Here is a 20,523-nt window from a genome sequence, read left to right on the forward strand (position 1 = left end):
CTCTGGCAGCTTGGCACAGAGCAGCCAGGCTTAACTTAAGAGGCAATATGTAAAGTGCTTGTCAGGGGCAGCTCCTCCACTAAGGTGGAGGAGTGTCGCCCCACTACTTAAAATGCCCCAGCGAAAAATAAAATGCCAATAAACATTATTATCTTGTGTTTTTGGATTGGCTCTCAACCCCCCATCCCAAGCTTTATCTCAGGACTGGAAGCAGCAGAGAGAAGTGATGGGCTGGGTAGTTTAAAGCGTGCATGTCTCTTTGGCCGCTGTCTTACGACAGGCAGCCAGACATGCACAATTTAAACCTCTCAACCCAGATCGTAGACTGCTGTGTTGAGACTGAGCAAAGGCCTCCAGTGGTATTTTGAGGGCTGAGAGAGCCTGCTCCATCCAATCAATCCTGATGCTGCTCTCATACAGCATGAAAATAGCACCAGGATTGGTTAAGGGACTTGGCTAGGGCGGAACACCGGAGTGAGGACGGAGGTAAGTGACTTTCATTTCCTGATTTTTTATGCATTTTAAGTCTGTATGTATCCCTAAATCTCTGATATGAATTACATTACCATTTTAAAGTTAAACATTGTAACTTCAAAACTATAATATAATGCATGTCACTATGAAGTCTGTCTAGTTTAATGTTTAGCCCGGCACACCACTTTCCATTGCACGCAGCCGGCACTGGTATTCGTGCAACACTTAAAACAGTAAAACAGTGAAGACACCACCCAAAAATAATCCACACTGAGTTAACAAAATAGAGCTTAATTTATTGAAAAAAACAAGACCGAAATGACAAAATCTAATAAGCAGAACTGGAGATATGAATTTTTTTAGAATATATTGAAATATGGTGCTTAAAAGCTTAAAGTGCCAATTGGGGCTATCTGTTCGTGCTGGACCTGGTCAAATCTGAAAATTCAGGCGGATCGCAATGGAGCAAGCCCCATGTGAAAATCCCTGTGTCATTCCTTATGCCTGCTTCAAGGATTTTACGTAGTGACGCCCTAGAAGTGGCGCAGTGAAATCTCAGATTTTACTGCGTCACTTCTATCTGGCTTTGCTGCAACGGAACACCCACCCTACATACATTTTATCTGTCACAGGTATAATGTAGTGCAGGGAATTACAGAGTGACACATCTGCCTAGATGGATCACTTTGTGACTACAGGGCAGTGTGGTGCAATTTTAGCGCCGCTACAGGATCGCAAACACTGACGAAAAAGCAGCATAAGGGCCTCATAAATAAGGCCATAGGTCTTTAGGCAGATGAGTGATGCAGTTATGAGTTGGCTTCAACTGAAGTATAGTAGAGTTTCTGAAGCAGGATCGGCACGCAAACAATATCCTAATTCACAGAATGTACCAGACTAGAATTAATTAGTCAAACATGAATACAGATTTCAATCTATCAGGCTAAAGTACATGTGACAGATAATTGTAATGTTGGTACAATGTTCTAGGGCATAGAATGATTATTTCAATGTGGCATTTAAAAGCGTGTTGGCAAAAATAAATGAGACACTGGGGTATGTAATGTCCTGCATCACAGCTTTAATTCCTGCACTCTGCTGTCGGGTTTTCTTACTCACTCTAATTCTGATGATCTTCTAGGAGTGTCTTGTGAATATATAGCAGCCGATTGTCTTGATTGCAGTGTCAAATACCCTCAGCAGATTGAGCTTCACAGAGAAGAGACATATATACTGCATTACAGAACAGAGCACTCGTATGAGGTCTGTCAGGGGTCATTTCATAGCAACAACTAAAAACCCAAGTTGACAAATGATAAAAAGGGTGGAAGCATAGAAGTATATTACTTTCAATATCCAACACGGTTGTAAATTTGACTCTATATTGTGCCTAAGATAAATCAATACGCTAATGCACCTTTCTCTTTTTGCTTAAGTATGGAATCAATGCAATTGGAATATGTTTTCTTTTAGAAAGGGTAAAAAACAAAAGCATTCTTTTGGCAAAGATAACCTGCCAAACTCTTTTGGAGGAAAAAGGAAAACAACGGCTCTGTCCTCGTCCAGGCCATGAGCATCCTTTGATATGCACAGAGTGGTGTGCAGACATATATTCAATGAATGTGATAAATAAAGGGCGCCATTTCTCAGTCCGTATCTGCTGACTTTTATAAAGCTCATATTCCTACCAAAGTTCTGTGGCACTGAACATAGGATAACTCAACTCCTACAAGACAGCCACCAAGAAGTTCCTCCTATTTTTTTAGGTTTATTGTCGGAATCCTCAACAACACATTGCTGAAATAATGCTTGGTATGTTTTTAACACCAAACTCATAATTGAAGGTACTTGAAGTTGGTACCCATCACAGATTATCTTGCTTGTATAGCGTGACTTTTTTTGATTAAAGTGATTCTATAATAAATAGTAACCCTACCGAATGTGTACACTTTCTAATGCACCTGACTATCATACTTTTCCGAATATTGCTCTCCAAAGAGATTTCAATATAGTAGTTCATTATATTGGTGAATGAATCCAATTGCACAGTTATATTTATAAACTGTCTATTAGCTTGGTATGAATGTATCTCTAATGCATGTTTTGCTTTAGGTGAGGATTGGAAGCTATCCGTGTGTGGTACTGTCGAGCAGTGGCCACGAACTGACATGCACTGTGGACCCACAGAACAGAATGGACATCGGAAGTACAGAAATGGTCTCCCTAAATGTGCATAACCTTGGTACAGCCATCAACACCTTGACCAGGGAGTTTGATCGCCTCTTCGTCCTCCTCCCCCACATGTACTCCGTGACCCCTAGTATTGGATCACTCACAGGGAAGACCAGACTGACCATCCACGGGTCAGGGTTTGCAGCTCCGCAGAGTGGGATAATGGTTACAGTGGCCGGATATCCATGTGCCATTGTGTCTGTGACTTACACAAACATTGAATGTGACACCGCAAGAGCTTATGTTGAGCAAAGCGTGGATCTAGAAGTCAGTGTACTTGGTATCCCAGCTCAGTGCAGAGGATCGTGCCGCTTTTCATACTCCACAAATGTCGCATCGAGAATATCAACGGTGGCACCCACCATCTTGCAGAATGTATCTACTGAAATTGTGATTGAAGGGGAAGGGTTTGGGGCCAGAGTTGAAGACATCCTTGTGCTCATTGGAGATGAGGAAATTGAGCCAACCAGCGTCACTGAAAACAACATTACTTGCCTTGTGACCCCACTTCCTGCTGGAGACTACACGCTCACAGTTGTGGTGTTAAGTAAAGGTCTTGCTACAGGTACCCTCACCCTTACCAGTCCTGCAGAGGCCTCTCTCTCACCACACTTTGGAAGCATCATGGGAGGCACCACTTTGTTCATCACAGGGAATGGATTTGGCACAAACAGCACTAGAGTGACCATTGGTGGTCATTTGTGTGAAATTGTGTCTGTCACTCCTGGCGAAGTTCAGTGTATCACACCGGCATACTATGCTGGAGCTGCAAGTGTACAGATAGTTGTTAACTTAGTTGAGTATATGCCACTAAGCTTCACATATGCAGAAAGCCATACGCCATACATCACATCTATTTTTCCTACAACAGGTTTGTATATCCTTTAATACTTCCTTTTTTATAATTGTCCTATGTCTTTAACCCCTGTTTTGCCTTTCACTGCATCCTGGTTCTTACATTTGCACCAATTCCATGCAATGAAAGTAAAAAAGTTATATGACTGAAACATGCACAAGAGATCCTCAAGAAAGCATCACCTGCCCTGTTTGGATTATCTCTGTTATAATGTAGGTGTTTGTCATTTGCCTTGTGTTATGTTACGGTGTTATATTATGTTGTTTACTTTAGTGAAAAAGTTGCTACATTTCCAACCAAACATTTCCTGTGGCAAACAACCATCTTCCGATATTGAAGGTGGTAAGATGCCACTGCTCTGACTCAAACTATTTCAGACACAAGACAGCCCGAAACTATGGCAGAGACCTATCTTAAATTGGCACTTTTATGGCTTTATGCAATATGGTCTCTGTTGACGTATAACAAAAAATGAGCAATGCAACAGACTGCAGTCAGACAAAATACAGCACAGTGCAGTGATACAGCACCAAAAAACAGCACCACTAAAAGCAACTCACATATCATCACCAAAAAAAGGGCAGCACAACAAATATGCAATAAACATTCTGGTAACACAATACCAGCTCCACTAATCAGCTGTCTTAGTTCAATGTCCGCACCAAGCACTGTCTGTCTTACCACGAAGGGCTTGGATTATCACCTGGCAAACATATATTATGATCCAGCCCATAAAATCAAATTTGTGAGTTGTAGCGCTGAAGATTCTTGAGGTCAGTGGAATGCTTACAATCGTCCACCTCCAGGGGAGGGAAAGGGATTGCGATTAAGAACTGAGGGGAAGAAAACCTAATACAAGAATCATAACTGGTTAGTTAGATTTTTAGAAACTCCCCCTAGAAGCTTTCTTCTAAGCACTTCCTGATATTTACTATGTGCTGCACTATCAAACCTTCTCACTACTCAGAGACATATTTTAGATATGACCGATCACCGATGGAACATTGATTAATGTATATTCCAAACTTCACATTATTGCAAAACAAATATTCAATTGCCCATAGAGAAGTAATAGGATAGTATACTAAAGAACATACTTTTCGCAGTCCATCTGCGAATCAGAGTTCAGCTCAAGTTTCAATACACAGCAATGGGGAGTCCGAGACAAAGTAGCACTTGTCTCAAATTCCTTCCACAACCTAGGGTCAATTATCAACAGTTCTCCTGTCTGTGTTTTCATTTCAAACAGATATGACGCTCATGTGAAGACATCAGTCGAGGATTCACCAGGGTTTAGATGTGCAACTTAGAGCTCCACAAAAAAGCAAGAACGTGTGGCGGATCAGGACTTTCAACCTGAGGGGTGAGGGCATGACCGATGTCTGCCTCTCACTGGAATTTAAACACAAATAGTCATTTTTGGGTGGGATCACTTTTATATTAGGGACCCACCAAAGAGGGCCACCATGCTTGTCCTTTGGAGCTACTAGTTCTACCTGTAAAATCGAACAGTTGTTCGTATTCCCTGTGCAGTTAGTTTCTATTTCCATTGATGAGCTCGGAAACAGTGAGTTCACCAATGCCCTATGGAGCAATCCCGGATGATGCAAACCACACCAGGTTCTCTTTTTCATTTGATTACTGGCTCTGACCTTTTCCAGACTCTACGTGAATCTAACCCTAAACCCTGAAGCGGCCCTAGAGGTGTGACTTGGCTGAACTATGACAGCATTAAAATGCATTTTAAATGGGATTTGGGTAAAATGCATTCTAAAAACAAAGATGATTTCTACCTTGAGATTGTTGGGTCAGTTTGGATTTGAGATGATTAGCACCAATGTTATTTACACTGCTAGGTTTGATTCACCAAAGCCAGTTTCCATATATAGATTTACAGTGTGTGTTAATTTACATCCGCACGTAGATTCAAGTCTACTCCTTTTTGCTATTGACCATATCTGATTGTAGATTTACAGCTAAGGCCAAACTGACTTGTCTTTACCCCCTCAAGTCAGGAAATGGGGACATCGGAGACAGAATCTAAAAATATTTAGCTACTACTGTGTGGGGAACGGGGTCGGGAGAATGAGAGTCGCCACGAGTTGGAGTCTATCTTTAACCGTTTTTATTCGGTTTGACAATACCGGGTTAGTCTCAAAAAGGGGGTTCAAGAACACAATATCCAGTAGGGTACAAAACACAAGTTTGGAGTCTCTCCGTTGGGGAACTTCCGGGATCTTCGGTTCCTCTCTTGACTCAACCAGAGATGGTCGCTGGTCCGGAGATACGCTCGAGAAAAGGAACAGAAAAGCAGCCACGTTAGGGGCTGGGGTCGATATGTACAACAGGTGAGAGTAGGGTAGGGTAGTGAGGGATCACCAGGGTGCTACCACCATCTACAGCAGTCTATGAGTGTAGGCGGACGGCAAGGTACGGCGATAGTGACCACCCTCAGGCTACCCCGTCACACCCCGTGATTTAAACAATCCCTGAAAACGCCCTCGTACCTTGTGGAGCCACACTTCTCCCCTGGAAGTGTGGCGGCTCGTGGTAACGTTGGCCTCCTGGCTTGTCGAGTCTCTGCTCCAGGGGTCCCAGAAGCGGTTCCACGATAGTTCCTCCTTCTTCCTCCGTGGCGTCCTCCTCGTGCTTCGGCTGGCGTCCCAAAGGTTCAGCGCCGACAATCCAAGACGGGGCTTCCTTAAACGCCCCCAGCTCGTCTGATTGGACAGTGTCAGATGACGTCCGGTCACCTGATTGGTCGACCGCTGGAGATGCCGGAGAACACGCCCCCAGCGTCACAGAAGCTGGATACAGAGACTAATGTACTGGAGGCAGAGCCGGGGAAACCCAGGAAACGTCCAAAGGATCCTGCGGACGGGGTGGAAAGGAAGAAACGTTAGCAGGTACACCCCGTCCGTCCGAGTCAGGGAGCTCATCTAGGTCAGGGAGCTCGGCTTCGTGACATACTGGTAACTTTTCACACATAGACAGAAAGCTCCATAGCCGGGGCAGTGATCTTCCTGTTGTACGATAAAGGGAAATACAATAAAGCTTAATAATTTGTTCTGAAAAATTAGTAAAACTGTTAGTGCAAAATTAAAATGTTAACTCATTTTAAAATATTATTAGAACTAATACAAAATGTCACAGCACATTAACCTATTACATTAAATGTTTAAAAATAATTAAATCATTAAAATATATAAATTTCATTTATACATATTATTTTTTAATCAAAATGTATAAAACCCATCCTCACTAGTGTTTAAAAAAGTAATTAATATTTTTCAATTAAATTTGACGTTTTTTGTTCTTCCACTATTTTAAAATAATTAGGTATTTTATTAAAAGTTTAATTGAATGACTTTTTTAAATAAGTTAATTGTTAATTTTTCAAATTATGAAATCATTAATTTTGAATGCAATTTAACTTTTTAATGCTAAAAACAATAATACACATACACACACACACACATATATATATATATATTCACTGAATAAACCATAGGTTTCACACCAGTTATAGTTAGGTGGAAATTTTACTTGCATAAAACCATTGAAATTCCCACGTTATAGTTAGTTGGACTCACTATAACTTGCGCGTGCAATGCACTGCTGATGACGTCACATATTACATCACTCATGACATGGTCAGTGACATCACTCATGACATCACTGATGACATCTCAAATGACATCACTGATGACAACATCCTTGTGACAAAGTGGCAGACCTCCTATCAGCATAAAATAACCTTTGACACACACATTCAGAAATAGAAAGTAACATTTTCTTAAAAAAGGAGAAACCAATACAACTTATTAGGTAATTCCAACATCTACATACACATCCACTCATTCACCAACAGTTCTATATAGTCACTCATGCATGTACTTACTCGTCATATGTACTCATACACCTATACATCCTGTTACACACTAATACTCATCCAAATAGTTACTCACACACAAATTCACACATGCAAATAAAAATCAAAAAACCATTTACTTGATTATACTGCTATATAAAACACCACTACACATACTTCTACAGAAACGGAAACATATTTACTCTCTTAAACAATCAATTATAAAAACACATACTCACTAACCCACCCATACACACAATCATCCACCCATACAGTCTTGCACACATGCTGTCTTCAAAATACATACAAATAGTGAGTCACTCATTCATGCATCTGTGCTCTAAGTAGTATCCCCCACTGAACCATACAGATACTGATACTCAAAAAAACAACTAATAACCCATATACACACTCATGTAGCTACTCACCAACCCATGCAGCCACTTATACACAAAGTGAGACACAGATACAGATATTTAAACATTTAAACATTACTCGCTAATATATGTATTCACTAAGATACATTTAATAAGTCAGTTAACCAATCAATTTTACACAAAAAAACATCCATTTAGACATTTATTTACCCATTTATTCTTCCATCAACCTTTAGATATACATATATAAAAAATATATTTTTTTCAGAAAGATACACATTCACTGGATGATGTCATCAGTGATGTCATTTGAGATGTCATCAGTGATGTCATGAGTGATGTCACTGACCATGTCATGAGTGATGTAATATGTGACGTCATCAGCAGTGCATTGCACGCGCAAGTTATAGTGAGTCCAACTAACTATAACGTGGGAATTTCAATGGTTTTATGCGAGTAAAATTTCCACCTAACTATAACTGGTGTGAAACTTATGTTTTTTTCAGTGAATTTAATAGGTTTTTTAAATGCTAATTCCTAACTATAACTGGTGTGAAACCTATGGTTTTTTCAGTGAATATATATATATATATATATATATATATATATATATATATATATATATATATATATATATATATATATATATATATATATATATATATATATATATATATATATATATATATATTTATATATATATATATATATATATATAAAAATTCTATGGCAAAATGAAACCCCTCATTTTGTTCCTTTTCAAATTAAATGTATTAAGTGTTACCACTTTATTCCAATCAAGGTGACTTCAGGTGTGCCATACTTTTGTCATAAGTAAGACTGTTAGCGCTCTAGTTGTTCTTTAGAACACTCTGGGACATTCTGTCATTGGGCTATAGTTGGGCTACATCTGGCTGATATTTGGGCTACATTTGGGCTCTTTTGTCTCTGGTGGCCATCTTGGGAGACTGCATATCAGAATTGTTTTAATGAAATATAAGAGGATTTGAGAAGTCACTCAAAATGTGCCCTAATTTTTCTTTCTTCAGCACTAATCATAATTTCTATGGCAAAATGAACCCCCTCATTTTGTTCCTTTGCAAATTAAATGTTTTAAGTGTTAACACTTTATTCCAATCAAGATGACTTCAGGTGTGCCATACTTTTGTCATAAGTAAGACTGTTAGCGCTCTAGTTGTTCTTTAGAACACTCTGGGACTTTCTGTCATTGGGCTATAGTTGGGCTACATCTGCCTGATATTTGGACTACATTTGTTTTTTTTGTCTCTGGTGGCCATCTTTGGCTACATTGGACTACATTTGGGCTCTAACATATTTATAGCCCAATGTCACCCAATATATATTTTTTCAAAGTTAATTTTCGTAAAAACCACTGGAGCATATATCTTGAGACATAGCAAAGGCACATCGGGGTACCAGTCCCTACAATTTTGCCAAGTTTGGTGGAAATCCATTCAGCCGTTCGGGCTAAAAGTGAGGTCGACCGCCCTATGGAAATTAACATGGGGAAAACACGTTTTGGGACCCCCCTTTTATCTCAGCCCCCGCTTGATAAATCCCCCCCGAACATTCAGGGAAGGACCGGGGCGCAGCGAGGCAAATTTGAGGAACTTTTCAGGCAGATTCCTCAACCGGCGCCAAAGTTATTCACAATAGAATGTTGAGATTTTGCATTGAAAATAATCCTAACTATAACTACCTACTGGCGACCGCCAGTAGGTAATATATCAATATATATATATATCATTTTGTTTCCAATACCTGGCGGCGTGGCACCAGAATACAGAAACACACTCACAGGAAAGTTTATCTTGCTTATTGTTTTATTGTGAGAACAATCAAAACCCAAAGTGATTTGGTCTCTTCACAGACCTTGATCACGGGTGAACCCAAGGTCTGTGAAGAGACTGAAACACGTTGGGTTTTAATTGTTCTATCTATCTATCTATCTATCTATCTATCTATCTATCTATCTATCTATCTATCTATCTATCTATCTATCTATCTATCTATCTATCTATCTATCTATCTATCTATCTATCTATCTAGTTCAAGTTCAAGTTCAAGAATTTATATAGCGCACTACTCACCCAGAGGGTCTCAAGACGCTTGGGGAGGGGTACATTATTTATCGAATAGCCAGGTTTTAAGTTCTTTTCTGAAGGAGATGTGGTTCTGTGTAAGGCGGAGGTGAGTGGGGAGTGAGTTCCAGGTCTTGGCCGCCAAGTAGAAGAAGGATCTACCTGCCATGGTGGATCTTTGGATACGCGGAACTGCGGCGAGGCTTTGATTGGAGGATCTTAGTTGTCGGGTGGGAGTATAGAAGGATAGTCGAGTGTTGAGGCATTCGGGTCCTAGTTTGTAGAGGGCTTTGTGCGCGTGGGTGAGGAGACGGAATGTTATTCTCTTGTTGACGGGAAGCCAGTGGAGGTCTTTTAGATGGACGGAAATGTGATCTTGGCGAGGGATGTCCAGAATGAGTCTCGCCGATGCGTTTTGGATGCGTTGGAGTTTTTTCTGTAATTTGGCTGTAATTCCAGCTAATAGGGTGTTTCCGTAGTCTAGTCGACTCGTAACCAGTGCGTGGGTGACAGTCTTTCTTGTCTCGGTGGGGATCCAATGGAAGATTTTTTTGAGCATACGAAGTATGTTGAAGCATGATGATGAGACGGCGTTGACTTGTTTGGTCATCGAGAGTGAGAAGTCTAGGATGAAGCCAAGGTTACGTGCGTGGTCTGTGGGTATGGGTGCTGAGCCCAGATTCGAAGGCCACCATGAGTCGTCTCAGGCAGAGGGGGATGATCCTAGGATGAGCACTTCCGTTTTGTCTGAGTTAAGTTTTAGGCGGCTGTTTTTCATCCATACGGCTACTTCTGTCATGCTTTCGTGAAGATTGGTTTTGGCGGTTTTGGGGTCTTTGGTGAGGGAAAGGATCAGCTGGGTGTCGTCAGCGTAGGAGATGATGTTAAGGTTGTCTTTACGCCCGATGGAAGCGAGTGGACTCATGTAAACGTTGAAAAGGGTGGGACTGAGTGAAGATCCTTGTGGTACACCGCAGATGACTTCGTGGCCTTGAATGGAGGAAGTCGGACTCTCTGGGTTCTTCCGGCAAGGAACGAGATGATCCAGTCCAAGGCTTGTCCTTGTATGCCGATGTTGCTGAGGCGTTGTATGAGGGTTCTATGACAGACTGTGTCGAAGGCGGCGGAGAGGTCGAGTAGGATGAGGGCCACTGTTTCTCCGTTGTCTAGTAATGTTCGGATGTTGTCTGTTGCTGCGATGAGGGCGGTTTCGGTGCTGTGTTTGGCTCGAAAGCCGGACTGTGAGGGATCGAGGGAGTTGTTGGATTCGAGGAAGGCGGCGAGTTGGGTATTGACGGCTTTCTCAATGACTTTGGCCGGGAATGGGAGGAGGGATATGGGGCGGTAGTATTAAGTTCAGAGGGGTCTGCTGTGGGTTTCTTCAGGAGGGCGCTGACTTAGGCATGCTTCCAACTTTCTGGGAAGGTAGCAGAGTTGAAGGAGCAGTTGATGACGTCACGGAGATGGGGTGCATGGGTCGGTTGACGAGCCAGAGTGGACGGAATTCATGAGGCGGATGGTGTCTTCAGTGGTGATTGGGTTCCAGGCGCTGAGGTTGTTAGAGGGCGGTTTAGGTTCTGAGGGGGGTGGGGAGGATTGCTCGTTGAAACTGTTTTCGAAGCTGTTATGTATGTCGGCAATTTTGTTGTAGAAGAAGGAGGATAATGAGTCGCAGAGGTCTTGGGAGGGAGTGATGTCGTTTGAGGCTGCGGTGGGGTTGGTGAATTCTTTGACGATGTTGAATAGTTCCTTGCTGTTATGGGCGTTGTTGTCGAGTCGACTCTTGAATGCTGATTTCTTGATGGATCGAATCAGCTGGTGGTGTTTGCGGGTGGCTGCCTTGAAGGCGGTCATGTTGTCGGTGGTTGGGTTTTTTCTCCATGTATTCTCGAGAGTACGGCATAGTTTCTTGGATTTCTTGAGGTCATCGTTGAACCAGGGGGCCTTTTTGTTGTTTTGTTTGGTGTGATGGTTTTTCAAGGGTGCTAATACGTCAGCGCTGTGAGTGATCCATTGTTTGAATTTGATGGCAGCTTGGTTTGGGTCTGATGAGAGGGCGGGTGGGTTTTAGTTGAGCGATGTGAGGAGTTGGTCGGTGGTGATTTTGTTCCATTTTCTTCGGGGATAGGTTGTGGGGGGTTGTGGGTCGAGGTGGTTTTGTAGCTGAAGTGAACACAACAGTGGTCCGTCCAATGGAGAGCTGTGGTGTGATCGAAGGAGATGTGTTTGCTGGAGGTGAAGATTGGGTCGAGCGTATGTCCGGCTGCATGGGTGGGAGTGTCAACAAGTTGTAAGAGGCCGAGATTGGCCAGGTTGTCCAGAAGGGTGGTGGTGTTGCTGTCGTTTTTCTTTTCCAGGTGGAAGTTGAGGCCTCCTAGTAGAATGTAGTTCTCGGAGGCGAGGGCATGTGGACTGATGAAGTCAATGATGTCTTCGCTGAATTGTTTGTGGGTTCCTGGAGGCCTGTAGATGAGGGTGCCTCTGAGTGTGGTCCTAGGGTCGGTGTGGATCTGGAAATGGAGGTGTTCGGCAGTAGTAAGGTTATCGTCGAAGCTGGTCGTGATTTTGATGGTGTTCTTATGAACGATGGCGATGCCACCTCCTGTTTGGATGTTGCGGTCTTTTCGGATGATCTTGTAATTGTCCGGGATGGCAATGGCGATGTCGGGTGTTGATGATGCGTTCATCCATGTTTCAGTAAGGAATGCGACGTCCGGTGATGTAGTGTCGAGTAGATCCCAGAGTTCGGTGGCGTGTCTGTGGACTGAGCGGGTGTTCAGCAGGATGCACTTCAGGTGGTTAGAGTCGGAGTTGTGTTTGGTGTTAGTGGATGTGGTATGGGTCTTAAAGCTGGTAAATTTGCAGGAGCGGCAGGCGAAGGGGCCGTGGGTACGTCCCGGGGCAGCTTCGTAGCATTGTGGTGTATGTCCGGGGTTAAGGGCGAGGAGAGAGGCGGCGTCATATGTTAAGCGAGTGGGGTGGGAATGGCGGGGACCAAGGGGTCTGGCGCTGGGCGCGGTCCAGGCGTGGACGGGCGTAGACGGGCTTACCTTTGGCGCACCTTCAGCGCGACCGCTGCGCGTGAATGCTGCGCGCAAGGGCATCTGTCATAAGTGGATGGAGGAGAGGGGAGGTGCGAGGGCGGGGTAGCTGGGAGACGGGAGCGTGGTGGGGAACTGGGCTGGGGGTCAAACAACAAACAACAAAATGGCTGCGAGCCAAAAGCCTAACACGAAGAGATTAGGGTACAACCTGAGTTATGGCTAGGGAATGGGCAATGGCGCCAGCACAATCAGCCAGAAATCGATTACACAGTTTAAAGGCAGCAAAGCGCAGTTGATTGGTGATTAATGCGCACTGTGGCAGTATAGCGCTCTGAATTGATTCAAGCAGCTGTATAGCGCTACGAAAATTAAACAACAATCTGGCACATGTGAAAGTGGCAGGAATGCCAGCCGAGCGCTACTTCATTCAATCAGTCATGCACAGAATAAAGCAACAGTAATGCGAGCAGAGCGGGCACAAATGAGATCAGCTGTAATGCGAGCAACTGTAATGTGAGCAGAGCGGGCACAAATTAAATAAGCAGTAATGCGAGCAGACCGGGCACGAATGAAATCAGCAGTAATGCGAGCAGAGCGGGCACGAATGAAATCAGCAGTAATGCGAGCAACTGTAATGTGAGCAGAGCGGGCACAAATTAAATCAGCAGTAATGCGAGCGGAGCGTAATTTAATTAGTTCCAGCAAGTAGCAGTCTGGCAAAATATCGCTACGATACCAGCTTCTGGGTCTGGGTCAGGGCAGGGAGCAGCGTTAGGAGCGACCGCTTCTGGCGAGTGCAGGACGGTCACAGCGTTTGGGCAGGACGGTAGAGCCTGACTTTCAGTGTGAGGGCGGGGCAGCTGGGAGGCGGGAGCGTGGTGGGGAACTGGGCTGGGGGTCCAACAACAAACAACAAAATGGCTGCGAGCCAAAAGCCTAACACGAAGAGATTAGGCACAACCTGAGTTATGGCTAGGGAATGGGCAATGGCGCCAGCACAATCAGCCAGAAATCGATTACACAGTTTAAAGGCAGCAAAGCGCAGTTGATTGGTGATTAATGCGCACTGTGGCAGTATAGCACTCTGAATTGATTCAAGCAGCTATATAGCGCTACGAAAATTAAACAACAATCTGGCACATGTGAAAGTGTGAAATCTATCTACCTATAATGAAACAATGCGGTCTCAGCTGCCATTTTGTTTTTGTTTTTTTTGCAATGTCATCAGTGATGTCATAAATGATGTTATAGAATTTGTCATGAGCGATGCAATCTGTGAAGTCATAAACAGTGCATGGTGGTGGTGTATGTTATTGTTAGCTCTCCTAATGATAACTGGTGAATGGATGTGTGTCTTTTATTTTAAAAAGGTTAATGTTGTCATAGACACATTCACCTAATATATAAACCCCCAGTGGCAGTCACAATTAGGTAGTTATAGTTAGGACCACTTTTCCATGGGAAATTGATTTTGCTTTGCTAATAACGTTGGTGTTGTTTGGTGAATCTTTACAAAATTTCCCAAAACAAAGGTCTCATAAACTCAAATCCTTCTTACAAAAATTTGGGATGAACCATCAAGCGAGGACCGAGAAAAAGGTGGGATCCCACAACATGTTTTCCACATGCAATTTACCATAGGAAATAAACAGAATTGAACCAAATTCGGTAGACAGCAAGATCTTTACCCAGAAATCCTGTTTTTTAATGGTTTAGAGTAATTCCATTCAGTAGTTTTTGAGAAATTCAGGTTCAAAATATATGTATATCTCACATCCCGGAGGATGCGCCGACCTGACAAATCGAAAACTTAGATCTGATTGACTTCCACTACGTCAACAAAGATGTAGTGGCAGCCATTTTAGTGCTTGAGGACTCAGTCACCTGTTCTCAAAAATGGTTAAAAAAAGCATAAAGGGGCAGGTTCGAGATGCCCTGACACTCTAGGGTGGGGCCAAAAATGGTAAAATGGTAACCATTACCATTATTCCCAGGCCTGCGTGACATTTTTTAGGGGGAAGTTGGCGGTCCCCCCCCACAGTCAATATATGGGCTTGGGGACCCTTTCAATGAGGCTGCATATTTATGTACAGGGGTCATTTTAGCTAACATAGGTGTTATCTAAAACGGCGGGACTGATTATATTGTTTTCTGGTCTACGTCTTCCACTATCATCCCAAAAGTAGAAGCATTTCTTTCTGTAATGTGTATCTGCCAGTGTTTTACAAGGTCAACATTTTACAACACACTTCAATGGGTTTTATATACAGTGTAAAGGAGCCAATGATGCCATCAAGCTCATTAGGAACCTCACATCCTGTAGTCCCTTTGATAGTATGTAAAATGCTAGTTACACATTTTACATTTGACTGTTTTAAAGGCTGAATGCTGAATTTTAACATCTGTATTAAGACTTTTTTTAGGATAAAACATGTTTATTGCCTTATGACTTATTTTCAGGAGTGGCTGGAACAACAGTGACAATCAGTGGATCTGGACTGGGGTCTGTCAGTTCAGATGTGACAGTGACAATCGACAAATTGGAATGTGTTGTTCAAACAGTCAACGACAGTGAAGTGCAGTGCATCATTGGAAATCACATAGGGGGAAACTTTCCCGTTTCTTTCCACCATGCTGTGAAAGGCTATGCTGTAACAAATGTATTCTTCATGTTTATATTCAGCGTAGACACTGTCTTCCCACTTGAAGGTATGTAAATTCTGAAACTAAAGGTATGAATACGTTTTCAAGTGTAAAACTATTGCTTGCACACACATAGTATGTTGTTCATGGATGTTTGTAAAAGTAGAATTCATTAATGTTAGAAATGCAGTTGATCAAAAGTCACTGTGCCCCTTTGGAGTCAATGGAGGTTTTTGGCTTCAGGTGTCCTAGAACATCTGCACTGAAAATTCTCAAATAGGGTCCTTTGATTTGCTATGTAGTGAGGCAGAGCAATCCAAAGCTGGCCCTGGGAGATGCTAAATCTTACAAACTCAGAACGTATTAATGCATAAAATAGCACTTAATTTATCATTGTACAGTCAGTGTTTTGTCTTTAAAAAAAAGAAAGAAAGATTAATGCACACACAACTACATTTTGCAAACAAAATGACATATATTTACAATATTGGAAATTCGAACCCTTGCTAAATTGACCTCACAGAATATTTAGGGAGACAATCACATACCCTGAAGAAATGTCACAAGGGGCAACTAACCTCCCAAGCCTTGTCTTTTCAAGCCTTTTGTATGTTACAATGGGAACATGGGCACATTAGCAAACCCTAACATTGAAAAAAGAAATACAATATTAAAAAATGGATTCAGATTTTCATATACAAAAGTCATGCCTACTGTTTTTACTTGTAGTGGTCAAAGTTAAAGAAACAAGCTTACAGCAACTAACATTACTTTTTACCATTAGACAAGAATGACCTTCAAACTTTTTAATACCTTTCGTCATGAACAGACCTATCCTATTGTCTTTTATGTAAGCAGCAGCGTTTCACCATACAATCAATCAATCAATCAAAGCATTTATATAGCGCACTACTCACCCAGAGGGTCTCAAGGCGCTGGGGGAGGGGGGTCCGCTCCTGCTCGAACAGCCAGGTCTTGAGTTGCTTCCTGAAGGCGAGGTGGTCCAGGGTCAGGCGGAGGTGGGTCGGGAGGGAGTTCCATGTCTTGGCGGCGAGGTAAGAGAAGGACCGTGCCCCTGTGGTGGCTCTTCGGATGCGGGGGATGGCGGCGAGGGCGTGGCCGGTCGATCGAAGCTGGCGTTTGGGAGCGTAGAAGTTGAGGCGGCTGTTGAGGTATCCTGGGCCTTGGTTGTGTAGGGATTTGTGTGCGTGGGTGAGGAGTCGGAAGGTGATTCTCTTGTTGACCGGGAGCCAGTGCAGGTCTCTCAGTTGTCCGAAGATGTGGCTGCGACGGGGGATGTCCAGGATGAGTCGTGCTGAGGTGTTCTGGATCCGCTGGAGTCTCTTCTGAGTTTGGCGGTGGTTCAGGCGTAGAGGGAGTTGCCGTAGTCCAGATGGCTGGTGACGAGGGCCTGGGTGACCGTCTTCCTGGTCTCGGTGGGGATCCACCGGAAGATCTTACGTAGCATGCGCAGGATGTTGAAGCACGACGAGGAGACAGCGTTGACTTGTCTGGTCATGGAGAGGGAGGAGTCCAGGATGAAGCCCAGGTTGCGTGCTTTGTTTGCGTGCGTTGGTTTGGGTGCACTGCCTAGGGCGGGGGGCCACCAGGAGTCGTCCCAGGCGGAGGGTGAGGATCCCAGGATGAGGACTTCCGTCTTGTCCGAGTTCAGTTTCAGGCGGCTGTTCTTCATCCATTCGGATACCTCTTTCATCCCTTCGTGAAGGTTGGCTCTGGCGGTGGCGGGGTCGTTGGTGAGGGAGAGAATCAGCTGGGTGTCGTCAGCGTAGGAGATGATGTTGAGGTTGTGCTGGCGTGCGATGTCTGCGAGGGGGCTCATGTAGACGTTGAAGAAGGTTGGACTGAGCGAGGAGCCTTGAGGAACGCCGCAGATGACTTCGGTGGCTTCAGATCTGAACGGGGGGAGGCGGACTCTCTGTGTCCTTCCGGCGAGGAAGGAGATGATCCACTTCAGTGCCTTCTCCTGGATTCCGACGTTGCTGAGTCGCTGCACCAGTGTACGTTGGCAGACAGTGTCGAAGGCCAGGGAGAGGTCTAGGAGGATGAGGGCTGCTGTTTCTCCGTTGTCAAGCAGTGCTCGGATGTCATCGGTGGCTGCGATCAGGGCGGTCTTGGTGCTGTGGTTGGCCCGGAAGCCGGACTGCGAGAGGTCGAGGGATCCGTTCGTCTCGAGGAAGGCAGCCAGCTGCTTGTTGACGGTCTTCTCGATGACTTTAGCAGGAAACGGGAGCAGCGAGATGGGGCGGTAGTTCTTGAGGTCGGTGGGGTCGGCTGATGGCTTCTTTAGTAGAGCGCTGAGTTTGGCGTGCTTCCAGCTCTCCGGGAAGGTAGCGGTGTCGAAGGAGGTGTTGATGATGTCCCGCAGGTGGGGTGCAATGACAGCGTCGGCCTTGTTGAAGACGTGGTGAGGGCAGGTGTCGGTAGGAGATCCGGAGTGGATGGAGTTCATCGTACGGACGGTGTCTTCGGTGCTGATCGGGCTCCAGGCGCGGAGGGTGGTGGTGGGGGGCAGTGGTTCGGTTGTGGCGTGCGTTGGTTGAGTGCTGAAGCTGTTGTGTATGTCCGCGATCTTGTTGTGGAAGTAGGAGGCAAGGGAGTTGCAGAGGTCTTGCGAAGGGGTGATGTTGCTGTTTCCGGCGTTGGGGTTGGAGAGCTCTTTAACGATGTTGAAGAGTTCCTTGCTGTTGTGTGCGTTGTTGTCGAGTCGTTCCTTGAATGCGGTTTTCTTGGTGGCGTGGATGAGTTGGTGGTGTTTTCGGGTGGCTAGCTTGAGGGCAGTCAAGTTGTCCGGTGTTGGGTCTCTGCGCCATGTTCTCTCGAGGGCTCAGCAGTTCTTCTTGGAGCTCATATACAGAAAGCAAGGCTTATAGCCTTTGACAAAAAACTTTGTTTTCAAGTTGCTTTGTAACCTCCCCGGAGTCCATAACACTAGGGGCCACATTAGGATGGCGGGCGGATTGCCCCCGCCAAGCCGGCGGTGGTCACCGCCGGCCTGGCAGGGGCAATCCGCCAGCCATCGCTGTTGAAAAGACCCCCTGCCATATTATTATGACTGGGGGCTCTGCGGCGGAAGACCGTCTGCCGCATTTCCGCCCCAGTCGACTTGCGACTGGGCAGAAAAGGCGGCAATATGGTGGTGGTGTCTTTTTGACACCACCAGCCATATTACAATGTGCATTTAGGAATGCTGCCATAGAAAGGCATCCGGAGTCTGCTAGGAGGGCCGTTGCAGGCCCCCAGGAACTGCGGAGGGTGGTGGGAGGTGCACATGGGGGGTACCTATGGTACCCCCCTGCAGTTCCATGCACAACATGGCAGGCACTGCGCGGTGCCTGCCATGTTTCTGCATGTAAGTGCACAACATGCCTCCCTAACATTGTGGCGGGCGGTGGTGAGTGCACCGCCCACCAAAATGGTAGGGATGCAGGATGTGCCCGCCACTGTGGCGGGCACATCCTAATAGCACCCACGGGACCCCCGCCCTTATGGCGGGCGGTCCATTTTCACAACGGGATGGCGGGGGGACAAAGTCCGCCTGTCATCCTAATGGACCCCTAGGACTCAGCTGTCCCAGGACCCCTTCAACCGCTGAATCTGGTAGCTTGTTTGCTGTGTGTGTCCTGCCCTATCTGGATACCGACGTTCCCCTTCCTGTGAGACTTAAAGTTTGGAATCTCTCCGTGTACAGGAGGGCCATGTAGAGGTGCATTGCTTCCTCAAGGCAGTCACCCAGGCAATACCCAGAAGTACCCAAGTATCTTGGGAGCATCGCCTTTCTGATATTTCTCACTGCAAATGGGTCTTTATGGGATGTGCTGTGGCTTCTACAGCCACTCTCATGCTTTCTTCATATTTCTTTTGATTTGACCTAGCATGTCTACATGTGTTTACAATTGAGGTGCTCCGACTTCATGGGGCATTCTTTATCACACATGCCATACCCGCCACTAGGGGAACAAAGGGTATTGCACATTGAACTTTTTGGACCCCCTCAGTCCCTGTTGGGTCCCACACTGCTTGGCACACTGTATGCAGTACTGCTGATGTAGCTGTCTGTCCATCAATCTCTCTCGCTCATGCACCTTTAGACCCTGATCCCTCACTGCAATATTTTGTGTGCTACACCTGATGCTAAACAAATTACAGAATAACTCAATCCAAGTGGAAACGATGAATGTTTACACGGGGGTGGAGATGTTCTGCTCCTGGTGGTGGTCTCAAGCCACCACAGCTAAGGTCCAGTGGCCTTCTGAATCTGTGTCTAAGACTTCTTGCTGCTTCTGGCACTAAAGTTTTGAACGTGCTTACATGTCAGCTAGTGATCTCCTGATGTTTTTTTCCCCTCCAAGATCATCCAAGGATGATGATTCTGCTTTCCCGAATTCCCTAGCCACTGAGGCCTTCCATCATTTACAGGGTAGCTGTGCAAAAACCACATTTATTTTCATCAGCACATCCTCCCACTGGGCTTGCGTGTTATGAATCTTAAAAGTAGCAGACAGGGGTTCTTTAGTTATTAAGGATCTTTCTGTTCCTCCATGCTGCTACTCAACTTCCTAAGCCAGCACAGTAGCTTACAATCCTACACAGAATGGAGTAAGTGAGGTATGGTCAGGTACGTTTTAGCAACAGAATGGTTGGACAGTGATGTGAACACCTACATTCCTTCTCCTGAGAGAATTAAAGTAAATAATGTCTCCATGCACTGGAGAGCCATGGAGAGCTGCACTGCTCCCTTTAGCCAGCCATCCGGAATATATCGGCAAGTGCCCCAATATCTCTAGTGCACTTGCTTTCTAATATTTGATTTCCCCTTTGCCCCACGGCTTTAGGGGGCATACCATGATTCCTGCAGCCTCTCCTTTGCTCTCTTAATTTTGCTTTGATTTGCCAGGCAGCCCCA

General features: G+C 44.8%; 1 protein-coding gene across 1 annotated transcript in view; it reads left to right on the plus strand.

Moving 5' to 3' along the window:
- LOC147724578 (fibrocystin-L-like) overlaps positions 1-20,523 on the plus strand; it is a 1,433,379-nt gene that overhangs the window by 748,293 nt on the left and 664,563 nt on the right. The window contains exons 40-41 of the mRNA XM_086966122.1: positions 2,587-3,577; positions 15,417-15,665. Of these exons, the coding sequence (XP_086822248.1) occupies positions 2,587-3,577; positions 15,417-15,665 (1,240 nt within the window). The remainder of the gene's footprint in view (positions 1-2,586; positions 3,578-15,416; positions 15,666-20,523) is intronic.

This window comes from Lissotriton vulgaris, chromosome 4_1, assembly GCF_964263255.1.
Source record: "Lissotriton vulgaris chromosome 4_1, aLisVul1.2, whole genome shotgun sequence".
NCBI lineage: Eukaryota > Metazoa > Chordata > Amphibia > Caudata > Salamandridae > Lissotriton > Lissotriton vulgaris.